The sequence below is a fragment of the Microtus oregoni genome, unplaced genomic scaffold, assembly GCF_018167655.1.
Source record: "Microtus oregoni isolate MIOR12 unplaced genomic scaffold, Mior012 000041F_ref0000270, whole genome shotgun sequence".
In the NCBI taxonomy this organism is placed as follows: Eukaryota; Metazoa; Chordata; class Mammalia; order Rodentia; family Cricetidae; genus Microtus; species Microtus oregoni.
Genome location: NW_024543208.1, coordinates 13703956 through 13719015, shown reverse-complemented (window position 1 = coordinate 13719015; position 15060 = coordinate 13703956). Strand labels below are relative to the sequence as shown.

Sequence of the window (15060 nt, the reverse complement as noted above, 5' to 3'; positions counted from 1 at the left end):
GGGGACGGGGGGGGAGAAGGGGGCTGTGGCTTGTGTTATAAAGGACGCAAAAAATAAATAAATGAGAGCATCTTGGGGGGAGGGAGGGAATTCAGCCGACCAGTGTGTTAGAGGAGATTTTCTTTGGAAGAGCGAGAAATATATAAAATAAAATGAAATAAAACAAGGAGGAAGGCATCCAGCTGTTAGAGGGGGGGGATAAGGCAGATAAAGGAGCGAGGAGAGAAATTAATTGCAAACCAGGAGGAGTTGGACTGTATTTTTGAAAGGTGGGGGGAGTGAAGCACACACCTTGAGGAGCAAAGCAAGAAAGAAAAGAAAAAAAGCAAGTGAAGGGGGGGGCTAGCCCGAGAAGGGGGACAAAGTCAAGGCGCGAGCGGCTCCCAAAGCTGGCAGCTCCGGGCGGCGGTGCAGGGGCGCAGGGGGGGGCGGGGGGGACCGTCGGACATGCGGCTCTGGAGTTGGGTGCTGCGCCTGGGGCTGCTGAGCGCCGCGCTGGGCTGCGGGCTGGCCGAGCGCCCCCGCCGGGCCCGGAGAGACCCTCGGGCTGTGCGCACCCCGCGCCCCGCCACCAGCCCGGCCACCTGCGCCACCCGGGCGGCCCGCGGTCGCCGCTCCTCGCCGCCGCCGCCTCCGGGCGGTGCCTGGGAAGCCGTGCGCGTCCCCCGGCGGCGGCAGCAGCGGGCGGCGAGGGGCGCCGAAGAGCCGAGCCCGCCGAGCCGGGCGCTCTATTTCAGCGGGAGAGGGGAGCAGCTGCGCCTCCGGGCCGATCTGGAGCTGCCCCGCGACGCCTTCACACTGCAAGTGTGGCTGCGAGCGGAGGGGGGCCAGAAGTCTCCAGCCGTGATCGCAGGTAAGGCGAAAGGGGTTACTCCCTTCGACAGACCACCCCGATAGTCCCCGCGGGGCCCTCGGGGGCCGCGCGGATGTGTGGGGTGCAGGAGGCGGGTGGGTCTCCGGGAGCCGCCCCTGGAGCGGCGCAGAAAAGGTAGAGGTGAGCTTTGAGACTCGCTTTAGCTCATCTGCGGAATGGCCACACTGAGAAAGGATGCTGCCTGGCCTCGCGGGAGCTGCGTTTGGGAGTTCCGTGCCTTTGGAAGCCCACAAGCTAGGGATGGCTAGTCCCCAGAGAACCCAGAACACTTAGTCTGTGTTCGGGATGTGCGGACAGACCGCGTTTCGGTATGGGAGGAAGGGGAACATGACCCAGTTGGGTTTTAAATGAAAAGAGTTGAAGGGACCGTTCATTTCCCTTTACTTTTTCATGGAAGTGATTCTTCTTTAGTCTGGTTACCGTGCAAGTCGGCAGGGACCAAGTTGTTGTAATAGACAGATTTAGAACTCCTAGAAGTACCCCCAAAGTTGCTCTCTGACCGAAGCTTGCCTCTGGGATCCACCCCCCATCACTATAGCCACCCACACTGCCATTCTGGGTCTTTGGATTTAAAACTGGTTGCCTATCATTCGCTACTGGGGCAGACCTCCTTAGCGCATACTCTGCCACTCTTCCCCAGACACAGCTGAGAATTGGGGCGCTTTTCTCTTTGGGGACTGTTATGAGCCCATAGTGAATTTAAGTTCTCCCTCTCTCCCCTTCGCTGTTCCACAGCAAAGCCCATAGTGAAACCGGACACTTCACGAGGGCTGCAAACCTTCCAAGCGCCTCAACATCCATTTTCCCTTCTAAACGAATCTGTGGAAACGCCTTTAATAAAAAGAGGGGTGGTGGAGGGGGGCGACGCTGGAGGAGAGAAGCAAAGTTTTGCCTCTTCTGTCTGGGAGATTCCCTCACTGCATAAACAACCTTGCCTGTCCTGGGCGGTCTTAAAACGAGAGTGGGGGATCCCCCTTCGCCTTAGCGAGCGGCAGAGGTTTTCCGGATGGTACCTCTTACCGCTTACACACCGCTCTCTGGCAGTCTGTAGCTGTTTTGCCTTGGCTTCGACCTTCCATAACACTGCTCTGAGTCTCCTATTTACACAAAGTCGCCTTCCGGGGATCCAAACTCTGCTATCAAGACAATAAAATGTGTCCTCAAAGCTCCCACTTTCCAGCTACCAAAGGAGAGCGAGAATGACTCCCCACACACACAACTGACGTCATCGCTAGCCCTCCCTCCCCCGAAAAGGAGAGGGAAAAGGAGCTCATTCACTTTCAGCTTCCAAATCCTCGTCAGTCAGAGGAGGGTACAATATTTAACCGGGGAGAGAAGCTTCAAAATATGAAGAAGATGATGACAGTGTAGGATCTCTCTCTCTCTCTCTCTCTCTCTCTCTCTCTCTCTCTCTCTCTCTCTCTCTCTGTGTGTGTGTGTGTGTGTGTGTGTGTGTGTGTGTGTGTGTTTCGCTTTCAAAACACAAGCAGTCTGCTGCTTGGAAGTGTTTAAGAAAACGGTAGATCTGGCTTTGCTGGTCTTTATTTGTGGTGTCAGTGAATCGGAAGGAATCCCCCAGAGAGGAAAGCCGGGTTTACACAGATAGTGGGAGCATTTCATATATACATATATGCAAAACTGTGTCTCCAGGGGTTGCATGGAAGACTGCCTTCTAAGTGTCTAACTTAGACCAAGGTCTCTCGTTCTCTGGAAGATGCAATCCACTCTCACAATGATTGTTGCAGTAAAATACTTTAATTGGATTGGGGATGTTAGGTTATTATTGCCCATATAAAATGCCTGGTTCATTTTATGTGTGGAAATAACATTTCTCACAAAACAGGAGGGGAAAAAAAACAGTAAGTAGGTAAATAAATAAATAAATGGCAGGGCTGCCTTGGAGCCCCAGAAAGCCAAAGAGCTTTTCTCTAGAGAATTCTGGTGGATTCCCCCCCCCCCCCCCCCCCCCCCCCCCCCCCCCCCCCGGTTGAGCAGGAGCCAGATTTGGCGGTGTGTAAACACCTGGCAGGGAGCCAGAAAAGACTTATTCTGCCTTATCCTCCACACGGAGCACTGTGGGACTACAGAGAACCTGCTTCTCCTAGAATTAAAAACAAACAAACAGAGGGAATTCTTTTTTTCTAAAAGTACTTGTTTGGTTTTCTGCTGTGCGATTAAATTCAGGCTGGAAGAGAGAGGACCCAAAGTGGGTGTCAGTGTGCATCCTCAGGCTGGCTACAGCGACCTCGGGTGCCCGGCTGGCTGCCTGACCTCTGTCTGGGCGTCACCACTTTCACAGGAATCCCTTGTCACCTATCTCCAGAGCAGTCGTCGCTCAGCAGGGTTTGCAAGTGCTATTTTGGGCCCAGGGCTGCTGCCTCTCTGTCAGGCCAGCCGGCCTGACATCACTAGTCTGCACGATTCAATTGGGTTTCTTAAAGGTCTAATTTTACGGTGTTGTTAACCGGGTCTGTCGTCTGGCAGAGGCAGGCCGAGCCTCTCCTGGTAGGCGGGTGTGCTCCCAGATCCGCCTGCCCCTGGTGCTATTTCTGCCAGGGTTCAAACTTCACTTCACGGACACTGATTCAGATCGGCGCTGAGAGAGGCAGAGGGAAAGAGTGGGGTGCTTCTTGAAGCACAGAAAGCATGCCTTTTATTTGACTAAAAGGGATAGTGAACACACACACACAGACAGTATTGCAGCCTATGCAGGAAAAGGCACAACCACAACTAGAAAGTGCCACGGTGCCAGACTCTCCTGCCAAAGCTGAAAGATACTTTAAGAACTGAAGTGCCCTTTAAGGCTGCTATGAGCAGGGTCCTTGGAGGCTATACACCAATTATCATTTAGCTTAATAGGAAGAGATCCAGAGAAGGTCAAAAGGTATGCTGGATGGCAGAGTTCAGTGTCAGCAACTAGGACTTAACCCCCGGCACTCCCATCTCTAGACATCTAACTACCTGGCAGAGAGAAGAATCTCATAAATAGCCACTTCTCACCGCGCACAGACCCACCGTCCAGGTGTTGCACTGTTGTTGGTGTTGGTGGTTGTGTGTGTGTGTGTGTGTGTGTGTGTGTGTGTGTGATCTTGCAGATGGCACATATCTTTGCTTTTGTACCACACCTGACAGATCCAGACCCCTGCCTCCATCCCTAACCAACCCCAACCATGTCCCACCAGCCCTATAATCTAAAAGGAACAGAAAACAGTAGACTCAGCTTGCTCCATGAAGTGGAGGCCCTGAGTGGCAGTTAATCTTATTAAAGTTCCTCCTGACCCATTAGGTAAGTGAAAAGTGGACCCCAGGAGTGCCTCGCTCTTCCTCTTTCACCCTCTTAGCACCCCTCCTGAATTAGTGATACAGAGTTCCAGCTCAGGAAAAAGAAAAGCTCTAACCCTGTGCCCACCCAGCACCTCTGCTGGAAGGTCCTTTTGTTTGTTGTAAGCATTGGAATGAAGTTTGCTGGCTGCTCTTAAGAAGCCTTTTCTTCCTCTTCTGTAGGTCATTTTCTACTTTTCATCCAGCCCTTCAAAAACTCAGAGACTTCATTTGAGGTTCACACATGACCATAACTCTCTGTTTAATATCTGTAACTTTATGTGGGACACAAAATATTGCACTGGTCACAAGGAAGCATCGGTAGCCAGGTTACCTCTCTCCTGGTCCAGCTATGACCTTGAGCAAGCTGGCTGGCTCCCCTGGCTCCAGCTTCCTTTTCCACAATGTAAAGGTGCTGCAAGCACTTGGGTCACAGCAGGCTGTGCAATGGTGCCTGAGCTCAAGGGTGTAAAGTATCCAGAACTGGCCTTGGAACTTAGTGGGTGCACGACAAAGATTTCTTTTATTAGACAGGACTTTTCAAAGATCATGGGTTTTCTGGGCTGAGGACACTGAGGATACTGAAGCACCTACTCTTCCAAGCAGAGCACTTCAAGCTTGCTTTACGCCTGAGCATTTCATCCTCCCAACCGCCTTGTGAGGTGGACATTGACACACACACACACACACACACACACACACACACACACAGTAGTCAGTTTGTATTGAAGAGTTAAAGGTTTGGACCAAAGTTCCACATCCCCTCTAGTAGGTAGTCCTACCCAAGAAGGCAATTCCACAGTGCTTGGCTCTTCTGCTGTTTGGAGGGCAGGAGAAGAGATCATGTGGCGCAGAATGTTGTCGTTCCCTTACACGCCTACGTACCAAGCCATGGATTTCCAGATCAGGGAGTGAGAAATGGAGAGGGCTCACCTGAAGACTGGATTGGGCCTGGTGATTCTGATTTTCTTTTCATATCCATCAGACTGACCCATGATCAATCACTCCAAAATATTTCCTCAATAAACACATATTCATTTCTCCCAGTCTTCTTTCTTTCCTTTTCTAAAATATATGTTTTTTTAATTTTTTAAAAAAATTTAAGTTAATTTACTTTTTACATACCAATCATAGTTTTTAGATACCAATCCTAGTTTCCCCTCCCTCCTCTCCTCTCCTCTCACTCTCCCCACCTTCCCAGCCCCCATCAGTTCCTCAGAGAGAGTAAATCTTCCCCTGGGAAGTCAATTAAGTCTTTCCCATCACCTTTCTGAGGCAGGAGTAAGCCCCTCCCATGACTAGATTGAGTAAGGTGTCTCTCCATAGAGAATAGGCTCCACAAGTCTGTTCCTTCACTAGGGTTAGAACCTGGTCCCACTCCACATACTACCAAAGCCACGCCATTGTCACCTGTATTCAGAGGCCCTCTTTCTGTCCTTTTCAAATTTCCCAGTTGTCAGTCTGGAGTCAGTTAGCTTCCACTAGCTTGTGTCAGCCAATTTTGTGGGTTTCCCCATGATGGTCTTTACCCCTTTGTTCATATTATCTGTTCTTCCTCTCTTCACCTGTACTCTGGATCTGCTTCTGTTTCTGGAGGGCGTTCAGTTCTAGTGTCTCTGGAGATGTGGACTGTAGGCTGGTTATTCTTTTTTTTATAGCTGATGCCCACTTACAAGTGAGTGCATACTATATTTGTCTTTCTGGATCTGGGTTCCCTCACTAAGAATGGTTTGTGCTAGTTTCCTGTATTCACCTGCAACTTTCAAAATGCCGTTGTTTGTTTGTTTGTTTACCCCAAACAGTACCTCTTTATCCATTCTTCGGCTGAGGGGCATCAAAGTTGTTTCCAGATTCTGACTATCATGGATAATGCTGCTATGAACATAACTGAGCACATGTGGAGAGAGGGGATCACTCCTCCCTTGCTGGTGGGAGTGCAGACCTGTGCAGCTGCTGTGGAAATCAGTATGGTGATATTTCTGAAAATTAGGAATCAATCTACCTCAAGACCCTGCAGTACCACCAAAAGGAGGCACACTCATACCACAAGGACATTTGGTCCACTGTGTTCATGCCCTGGTCTTCTCAAAGGCTCCAGACGATGGGAGGAAACACTCTGGGCAATTTGGCAGAGAGAGAAAGAGGGACTAGTAAAAGAGAACTATAGCCATATGCAAATTTAAGCAGTGTCTATGATTATTGTATTACATAGTAGATTTTTACAATGAGTAATAATAAATCTCCTGGCAGGCCACAGATACTGTGTTTCTCCACATTGAAGTGTGTCCTAAACAGCAAAGAATTTTGTCATTGAAAAGCATTTTAACAGGCAAATATCCACTACCTCATCTACATGACCCCTTATATTCTTCCTTTAAATTCTCCTTGTCTGGTCATGGTAACCAGAGTTTGCAGGTGTACAGAGGGAAGGGCGAGGGGATACTAGTGTCTGAAGCAGAGAATGTCTCAGGACTTCAATTCATTTCTGTGTGACCTTGGGTGAGTCCCTGAGCCTCTCCCAGTATCTGTGCACACATCAGCTCACAGAATGTCCAGACTTTTGAGATGTCATCTCCTTCTTTGGCTTACCAGGTCTTCAAACTCTTTCTAACTTTCTTATTATAGAAACATCCAGTTACATTTTGAAAAAGTAACTACAAAAAAGGTCTTAAACCCAAGTTCCCACAGCATTGTTTCAACAGTGGTTATCAATACACCAACCATTTTTTAGCCTTTCTCAAGCTTCTATATTTTTAAAGCTTTTAAAACAGTGACAAAAATAAGAGATATAACAGAACCTAACTTAAAGGTGCTTCAGTGTGTGTTTTTAACAGGTTAGGATCTTTTAAAATATGTGATAACAATACTTTAATCACACCTAACACAATTTCAAATCCTTCCTTACCAGTCCTTTCCATTCAAATACTTTGTAAAAGGAGGAATATGTTTTTCTCCCCTAAAGAGAATATCGTAGAATGATGTGAGTTAAGCAGAGCAGGGGTTGGGAAGGAAGAAAATGAAGTATGATTGAAGCCTCTAATATCTTTCCAGAGGCTGCCTAAAGTTGTGGGGACATGGTGTAAAGCTTTCATGTCATCCCTGCCTCTTCTTTACATACTGAAAACAATGGACCCCAGACAGGAGCCACAGCCACCAAGGTCGTACCACAGCATCTGGCAAGGTTGTGAAGTCCTAACATCAGAGGGCTGCAGTGAGGTCATGTGCTTGAGATGGCTTGCTGACTCCATCCGTACTATCTGCAGTGTGCACCATGAGAAAGGCACCTTTCCAGGAATGACCTTAACTGCACAGATCACACCTTCTCCTATCCATGCTGGCATAGAACACTGCTTCTGATCTCTGCTGAGAGCATCTCACCTGGTCCCCATGACAATCATGAGGTGGAGCTGTTTGGGACAATCTCGAGGGAACAGATGTGTGTTGGACAGGAGCCTTCTGCCTCAAGTAGACAAGAGTCCTTCTGGAGGAACGGGGGTGGTGGGGGGGAGTCTTATGTCTTCCTATAGCCAATGGTGCCTTGAAAGATATCTCAAGATGAGAGTTTTTCAACTATCAGGAACACAGGTACTTTGTGGCTGGTGATTTGTGGTCACCATCCACTTTCCATTCCTAGGTCTCTATGCTTCCTCTTCAAACCAAATGGCTGCGCAACTTACAGTTTTCAGCAGTCGTGGACTCCCTTTGATTTCCTGACTCTTGTACCTGGTAGTTACTGGTGTTCAGTATCTCCAGCTTCACTTTTGCCATCTATAGCATCCAGCTGACACCACTTCCTGCATCATGAAATTTTTCTAAAGATTAACTGGGTCTCCTTGTGGAAAATGCTTAGTAGTCGAGTGCAGATGATATAATTGTCAACTTATGCTGATACTACTTATGTTGACCCTTGCTGCACATTATTTCCAGTTCTTTCATGAGTCTGTGCTTAGACATGTTTATCTCCTTTGGCAAGACAAGAGTTCCCTTCCCCAACCTTGCCACTCAGAAGAGATTTATAACCTTCATTATAACACTAAAACAACAACAAAATTATCAGAGCAAAAGTGAAAATAAAGCAAAAAAAAGTGGTTGCTTCATGTTACAGAAGGAGTGTACTCAAAAACAGGAAGTCTAAGCAATGAAAATACTAGAGTAAGCACTTAACAGGTACTCTTGTGTATTCCTGCTGTGTGCTGGGTATAGTTTTGAGTGTTGTAAACTCTCTTTGCCCTCAGGGAGTTTATATTCTACGTTCTGGGGAGAGATGCTGACTAACTGTAAACAAGCATGCTGACATGGCATCTAATGCCAGATAAATGTTAACTCAAAAAGATGATAGATGATAGATAGATAGATAGATAGATAGATGGCACTAGGTATGTGGATGGATGCTGGAGGTGTAAGGCTTGAGAGAATTATCAGGGGTTTCTTAAAAGAAACACTTGGAAGGAGGTGGAGGGAAAGACTCGGGTCTGTCTAAAGAAGAAAGCTGACAGAGGCCAATTCTGGAAGAAAGCTTGCTTTGTAACCTTAGCCATGCTATTTTCCTTCTCTGGACCAACTTTTTCTTGTCTGTGGCATGAAATGTGTTATATAAGTTTATCACTACCTTGGCCCTAAAGTCCTTCTAGTAGAGACCTTTTGCAGTCTTGCAATCCCAACCAAGGCTTTCCTCGGATAAAATTGTGAAGTTCGTAATAGCTCTGGTCTTCTTCCATTTTGGTTTATTTTCTTCCACTAGGTGGTGCCTGGGCCTGTTACCCTCAGGGGCAAAGTGCCTACATATTTTTTTTTTTTAATTTTTGACAAGGACAATACTAATTCTCAGAAAAGAAAGACCCACTACTTTTTCTTGCTAAGGTATCATTGACTTTTTCTTTGACAAATACTTTAATGAAATTCCAAAGCACTTTGTGCTGCAGGCCAAAATCACAGTGTTAGGATTTCCGTCAAAGACTAACTGGAGGCATCATTTGGTGAATGTCAGTACTTCCTAATAGTTGGAAGTCATCTCATTAATACTAGAAATAATTACAGTTGTCACAAATATTCCCACCATAAAAACCCTCATTGGATTACTGTAGAAAAAGAGAGCCACTTGTTGGTTCCGGCTGCTTAGCACTGAAATAATCACACAGAAATTGTATTAATTAAATCATTGCTTGGCCCATTAGCTCTAGCTTCTTATTGGCTAACTATTACATATTAATTTAACCCATTTATGTTAATCTGTGTATAGCCAAGTGACTGCGGCTTACCGGCTAAATTTCTGGCGTCTCTCTTCTGCTCAGCTACATGGCATCTCTCTGACTCCGTCTTCTTTCTCCCAGGATTCAGTTTAGTTTTCCCCGCCTAGCTAAGGTCTGCCCTGCTATAAGTCCAAAGCAGTTTCTTTATTCATTAGTGATATTCAGAGCATACAGAGGGGAATCCCACATCAGATGACTTTTCTGATAATTGTTTACTAAGTTATACAAGCTTCATAACTGTGTTTACTAGACAAAGGCCAGTCTAGAAGAACTCCCAGGCAAAACACTCACCTACTGGCCTATTAGTCTTTGTTATCATGTACATCCGCGATTATTTTGTTCATTAAGAAATATTAAAATTCAGAGGCTCGGGTAAGAGTTTGTTTGGTAATGTCCTTGCCATGCACACACAAGGATCAGCATTTGATCTCCAAAACCCACATTAAAAAGCAAGCCATAGTAAATGCTTGTCATCACAGTGTTGGGAACTGATGTTGACCTCTGACTGCCTTACAAACATGCACACACATACATGCATGTACAAATGTACACATACACACAGGCAAGCATAGACCCGAGTTTCCATACACACACACATACACACACACACACATACACACACACACATACACACACACACACACACAGAAACTCTGAGATATAAAGCAACTTTCTCTTGTGTTCTTCCAGAACATACAACATCAGCATCCCTAAAGTACATTTGTCCCTTCTTCCCTTTTCTCCTTACTGTGTTCCAAATTCTCATTCCCACTACTTTTACTAAGTAAACAAGGGATAGAAAGTAAGTGTATGCATGCCCTCCCTCTCTGTCGTGTGTGTGTGTGTGTGTGTGTCGGAACTTGTGAGGGTAATCAGAAACTTTTGAGAGCCTTGTAAGGTACCAGGCTCTAACCCATTTGAGAAGTACAGCAACAACAAAAAAAAATATGGAAAATCAAGGACATAGGTTGTCACAGAGTCCATAGAGCAAGAAATCTAAGAATTCGGGTAGAGGTGGCACTGCTCTACCCCAAGGTAAAGAAGTTGCTCTTGTGTCTGCCCTGTATCCATCTTTTCTTGATTCCTATTGCTCTGTGTAATAGGAGTGGCAGCAGAGCAGAATGAGACCAGATGGGCTTATGTAGAAAGGAATATTTTCCCAAATGAGGCCAGAGATCTTTTATGTACAGGTTGCTGAGGATGTAAAGAAAGATGTGACAACAAGCATTTGGGAAGAAGACAGCCCTGCTCAAGAGATGCAAGTCTCACAGTCAGAAACATAAGAAACAAACACACTCTGTAGTCAGTCTTATGAAGCCAAACCATGCAGTCCAAAGAATCAAGGTGTGTGAGTGTCAAAAGGATGTGTCCAGCTCTTCACTTCAAGGATATGGAACTAAGATGCTGGTGAGAAAGGGGGGTGGATGAGACCAGTGGTCAGGGCTGGAAAGTACTGTCGTCTATGTCGTGAGCCAGGAAAATGAGCACACGCACACTTTCCATACTTGGTAAGGTCTTAATTATTACAGTTCTGCTAATGGCCGTCTTCTAGCTCCAAATTCTATTCAATGTAGATTCACAGACCAACCCCAGGGGCGCACTGAAAATGACAACACACACCACACTTTCGACATGTCCAAAATGGAATCATTTCTCCTTCAATACTCTTGTTGAATGTTAGCAACTCCTGGTACACCCTCCATCCCTCAGTCACCAATTCGTCGATCCTGCTTTGTAACATGTTGATTAGCAACTGCTCTTTGTTTAGGTTATACCTCTTAGCATTGAAACGCCTGGTTTTCTGAGCCCTAACGCATTTACCACCTCCAGACTGTCTACAACACTGGATTACCAGACTATTCTACCACTAAAAAAGAAAATCTGAGTCTGTCCCTCCTAGTTAAAGATCCTCAGTGGCAACTGAATTGTTCAAAGTTCCTTTAAATGCTGCAGGCTTTTTTACTACATCACTGTTTTTACTTATTGAATATTACTGTATGCAGTTTTACATCATACTCAAGACTGTACAGCCTCCTGCTCTTTTCAACGTGGAACTTGTTTCTCACACCTCTTACTCCTTTCTCCTTTATACCTTATGCCTGGACTTCATCACACTTAATTATGTGCACATTTGGAATCATATCAATCTCGGTTTCTCTTCTCCCTAGCATTCAAAGGAGCTCATATGGTCTTGTGTTTTGTTTTATGTAATGAATAGATAGACGGAGATGAGGACCAGCCTAATATCTATTGACTAGGGGAGAAAGGTCCAGGAATGTCCCAGGCATGGTGCATTACGTAACCCAAGCACATGACCTGTGTGTGCGTCACAGTTAGAAACATTACACAGTGGTTAATTCCATTTCCTTTTGAGCAGAGAGGTCAGAAGAAAAAAGAAATTTGGTCTTCCAAAACAGAAAGGGGGGGGGGGAGCAATGGGTTCATGGGCTCCTCTGCTCATATGGTAACTTGTCTAATCCAAGCCACATTTTGGTTTTCAGCATCCCATTGCCAGTCCCTGGTCTGTTTGCAAATTACTTGTGTTTTGTCTTCCTTGTAGCAAACAATCCTCAACTTTACACTTAGATCTCCCCATCCTTCCCCTCATCAGTACCTTCCTGAGCCATCACGGTTCTGTGAATTCTATCTGTTGCTCAGGTTTGCATCCCTTTCCCTCCTTTTCATCTGCTGCCCTTGATCATGGGAGACCTTGAAGTCCAACCTCAGGGTTTAGGATTCTCTGTCCACTGTTTATATACCTTTGGGGGGAGTGCACATTTTCATAGCAGCACCTGCGATCAAAGCAGCCAGCTTCTAAAAAGCACTTACTGTGTACTGGTACTGTACTGACAGTGACCTTCTGTACCCTCTGAAGTTGTGGCAAGTAGCTGCATGCCTACCAAAGGACCCTCTGCTGATGGGTAGTAAAGCTGGAATCCAAAATCCATCTTCTCTCTCTCTTCATTCAAGCTGGTCGTGTGGCTTAGAACACCACCTGTATTCAGTCAGACTATTCTGAGAGGATGACTATCTGCATGGGTGAATGCATGAGTACAATAGTGCCCCCAGTGGCCAGGGCGAGTACTTACAAAACAGAGACTGAAAAAGAAGAAAAAGAGAATATTGGCAAGAAGTGGTGATGCACGCCTTTAATCCCAGCACTTGAGAGGCAGAGGCAGGCGGATCTCTGTGAGTTCGAGACCAGCCTGGTCTTCAGAGCTAGTTCCAGGACAGGCTCCAAAGCCACAGAGAAACCCTGTCTCCAAAAACCAAAAAAAAAAAAAAAAAAAAAAAAAAAGGCAGGAAAAATTTGAAAGAAAATAATGAGACTTCAAAAATATTGGCTTAATAATATATTTAATTTATTATTTGTAGGTAATGTTTTATCAGAAAGACAGTTCCAATAGAATGACCCCCACCTTTAAGTAGTCTCCTGGGAGAAATAAAATTATTTTATAAATGCTGTTTTTATCATGCGTAAGGCATGTTTTCCCAGAATCCTTAGGGAAGATGCTTTTGATCTTTTGATAAGTACCCTGATGCATTTTGAGTTCAACTAAAGCATACAGGAGGCCTTGGTGCCTGAACTATAGAACCTGAACTTTCAGTGGAAGATTAATTCTGGAGATACAAAGCTGATTTGTCCTAGATACTTTGTGAAGTTCAATAACAAATGAGAATTTTGGGGAGAGGTAAAGTTTTCTTCCTCCCATATCTCTGGCCATCCATCCTTATATTTAACAGGGCATTAATGAGCAATGTTTGAGTGATGTCTGTTAACCAAGGAGATGGAGACTGAAAGAGGGGCAGGGTACGGTTCCATCCCCTGAGAACTTCCTGGTCCTTGTAGCAGAAGTCAAGTGGTAAACAGACCCTTGACATCAAGGCAACTGCTGTGATAAGCAGTTACTAGAGGCCCATGGAAGCAGCGGGAGAGAAGGCGAGTGCTCTGAGGATTCAAATCCATAGATGGTCTCTTCCATCTGAGAGGATCAGGGCATCTGTCTGTAGCAGCATGCTTTTTCTTGCATACCGGTATGTCAGCATATCATTTTCAACACATTCATGAAGATATTAATTAATGAGAATGACCCATATTACTTGATTCATGCCTCAACCATGGATGTTGACCCAGAGTTGTTCTTTGGAATACAGTGGGAGAAATAACTCTCATGCAGTTCCCTTGTTCACCATCCATGCTAAGCTCAGACAGTCCATTATGTTCCCCTATGTGCTATTTACCATGCTGCATGCACTTGCCTAGCTACCTATTTCTCCCACTTGACTCTGGGTTCTTTAGTGGTAGACACCATTTCTGTTTTCATCTCTATATAACTTCCATAATGTAGAATGGATATATTGGTGCATGCTCAATAAACTTTGTTAAATAAATGAATGAATTTGAGATTGACCTAAATAAAGGATAATATAAAGGTGATTGAAAGAAGGTACTAGAAGGCTTAGTGCTTTGAGAGTTGATATCGTAGACTTCAGGAAATTCCAGATCGTGAAAGCAAATACACCATGGAAAGCAATGACTGTTACAGACAGCCCTGGGCTCTGAGCTGTTGAAATGTCCGTTGCTATTGCCTTTTCTATCTTTTGGTCTCCATTCATTTCAAGCAGCCAGTGTATACTATCTGTTCATTTTCCGTGTTTTCCTCATGGTTCTCTCTAAGCCTTTCCAGCTCATCCAGTTCTAATTTATGAGGTGTATGACTGCTTTTCTCACAACCCTCTCCTGTGCCTAAACAACCTCTTTTCATTTGATTTTCATCCTGACTGCCATTCCCAAGGACTCTGCACAATGATTTAGATATTACATGGCTCAACAATTACTTTTAAGTGGATACCTGGATAGAAAAATACTGCAAATTTGCAAAATCCATAATCCGGGTTCCTTGGCACATAGATGGAGAACTTGCTGTTGTGAGATGGGAAAGAACTCACCACAACATCCAAGTCATCTTAGAGACAGAAAAAATTAGTCCATAGTTCCCTTGCCCATTCCCTTTTTAATCTTAATGTCTTAGGATTTGAACCCAAGATGCTCGAATTTAGATTAAAAAGAACTCAGATAATCAAAACCTATAGTTAGATATGACTCTAACTGTCCTCTTAACCTAGGAAGCCTGAAGCCCAAAGAGAAAAAAGATTAGGTTCTATATTTGATAGTGATGCAGTGACCACTCAGAGCTGTCTCAAATAATCTCTGCATGTCTCTCTAGGTCAACAAAATCATAGCATGAGTTCAATATTGTTAGATATAGTTATGGATAATACAGAGTAAATCTCTGCCCTCGTGAACTTTGTGTTCTCAGGAGAAGTGAAGAAAATAACCTAGTAAGCAGTAGTTAGCACTTAGAACTTGATTGTGACAGTCATGATTAGAAAATAAAAATATTGGGGGCTGAAGAGATTGCTTAGTGGTTAAGAGCACAGACTGGTCTTTCCACAGACTAAGCATCCACATGGCAGCCAGCTCACAGCTGTCTCTTGTACTAAGTCTTTCTGCCTGCGCAGTGCCCTGGCTGCACTGTGGGCTGACCAAGAGGAAGTGCCTGTGTAGCGTGTGTAGGGAATGTACAGGGTACATAGGCTGTATAGGCTACAGAA

At 45.2% G+C, this 15060-nt stretch overlaps 1 protein-coding gene across 1 annotated transcript in view; it reads left to right on the top strand.

The window, feature by feature from the left end:
• The first annotated feature begins 447 nt into the window (after window positions 1-447).
• Window positions 448-15060, top strand: part of Pappa (pappalysin 1) — a 228225-nt gene continuing 213612 nt past the window's right edge. The window contains exon 1 of the mRNA XM_041632518.1: window positions 448-853. Within this exon, the coding sequence (XP_041488452.1) occupies window positions 448-853 (406 nt within the window). The remainder of the gene's footprint in view (window positions 854-15060) is intronic.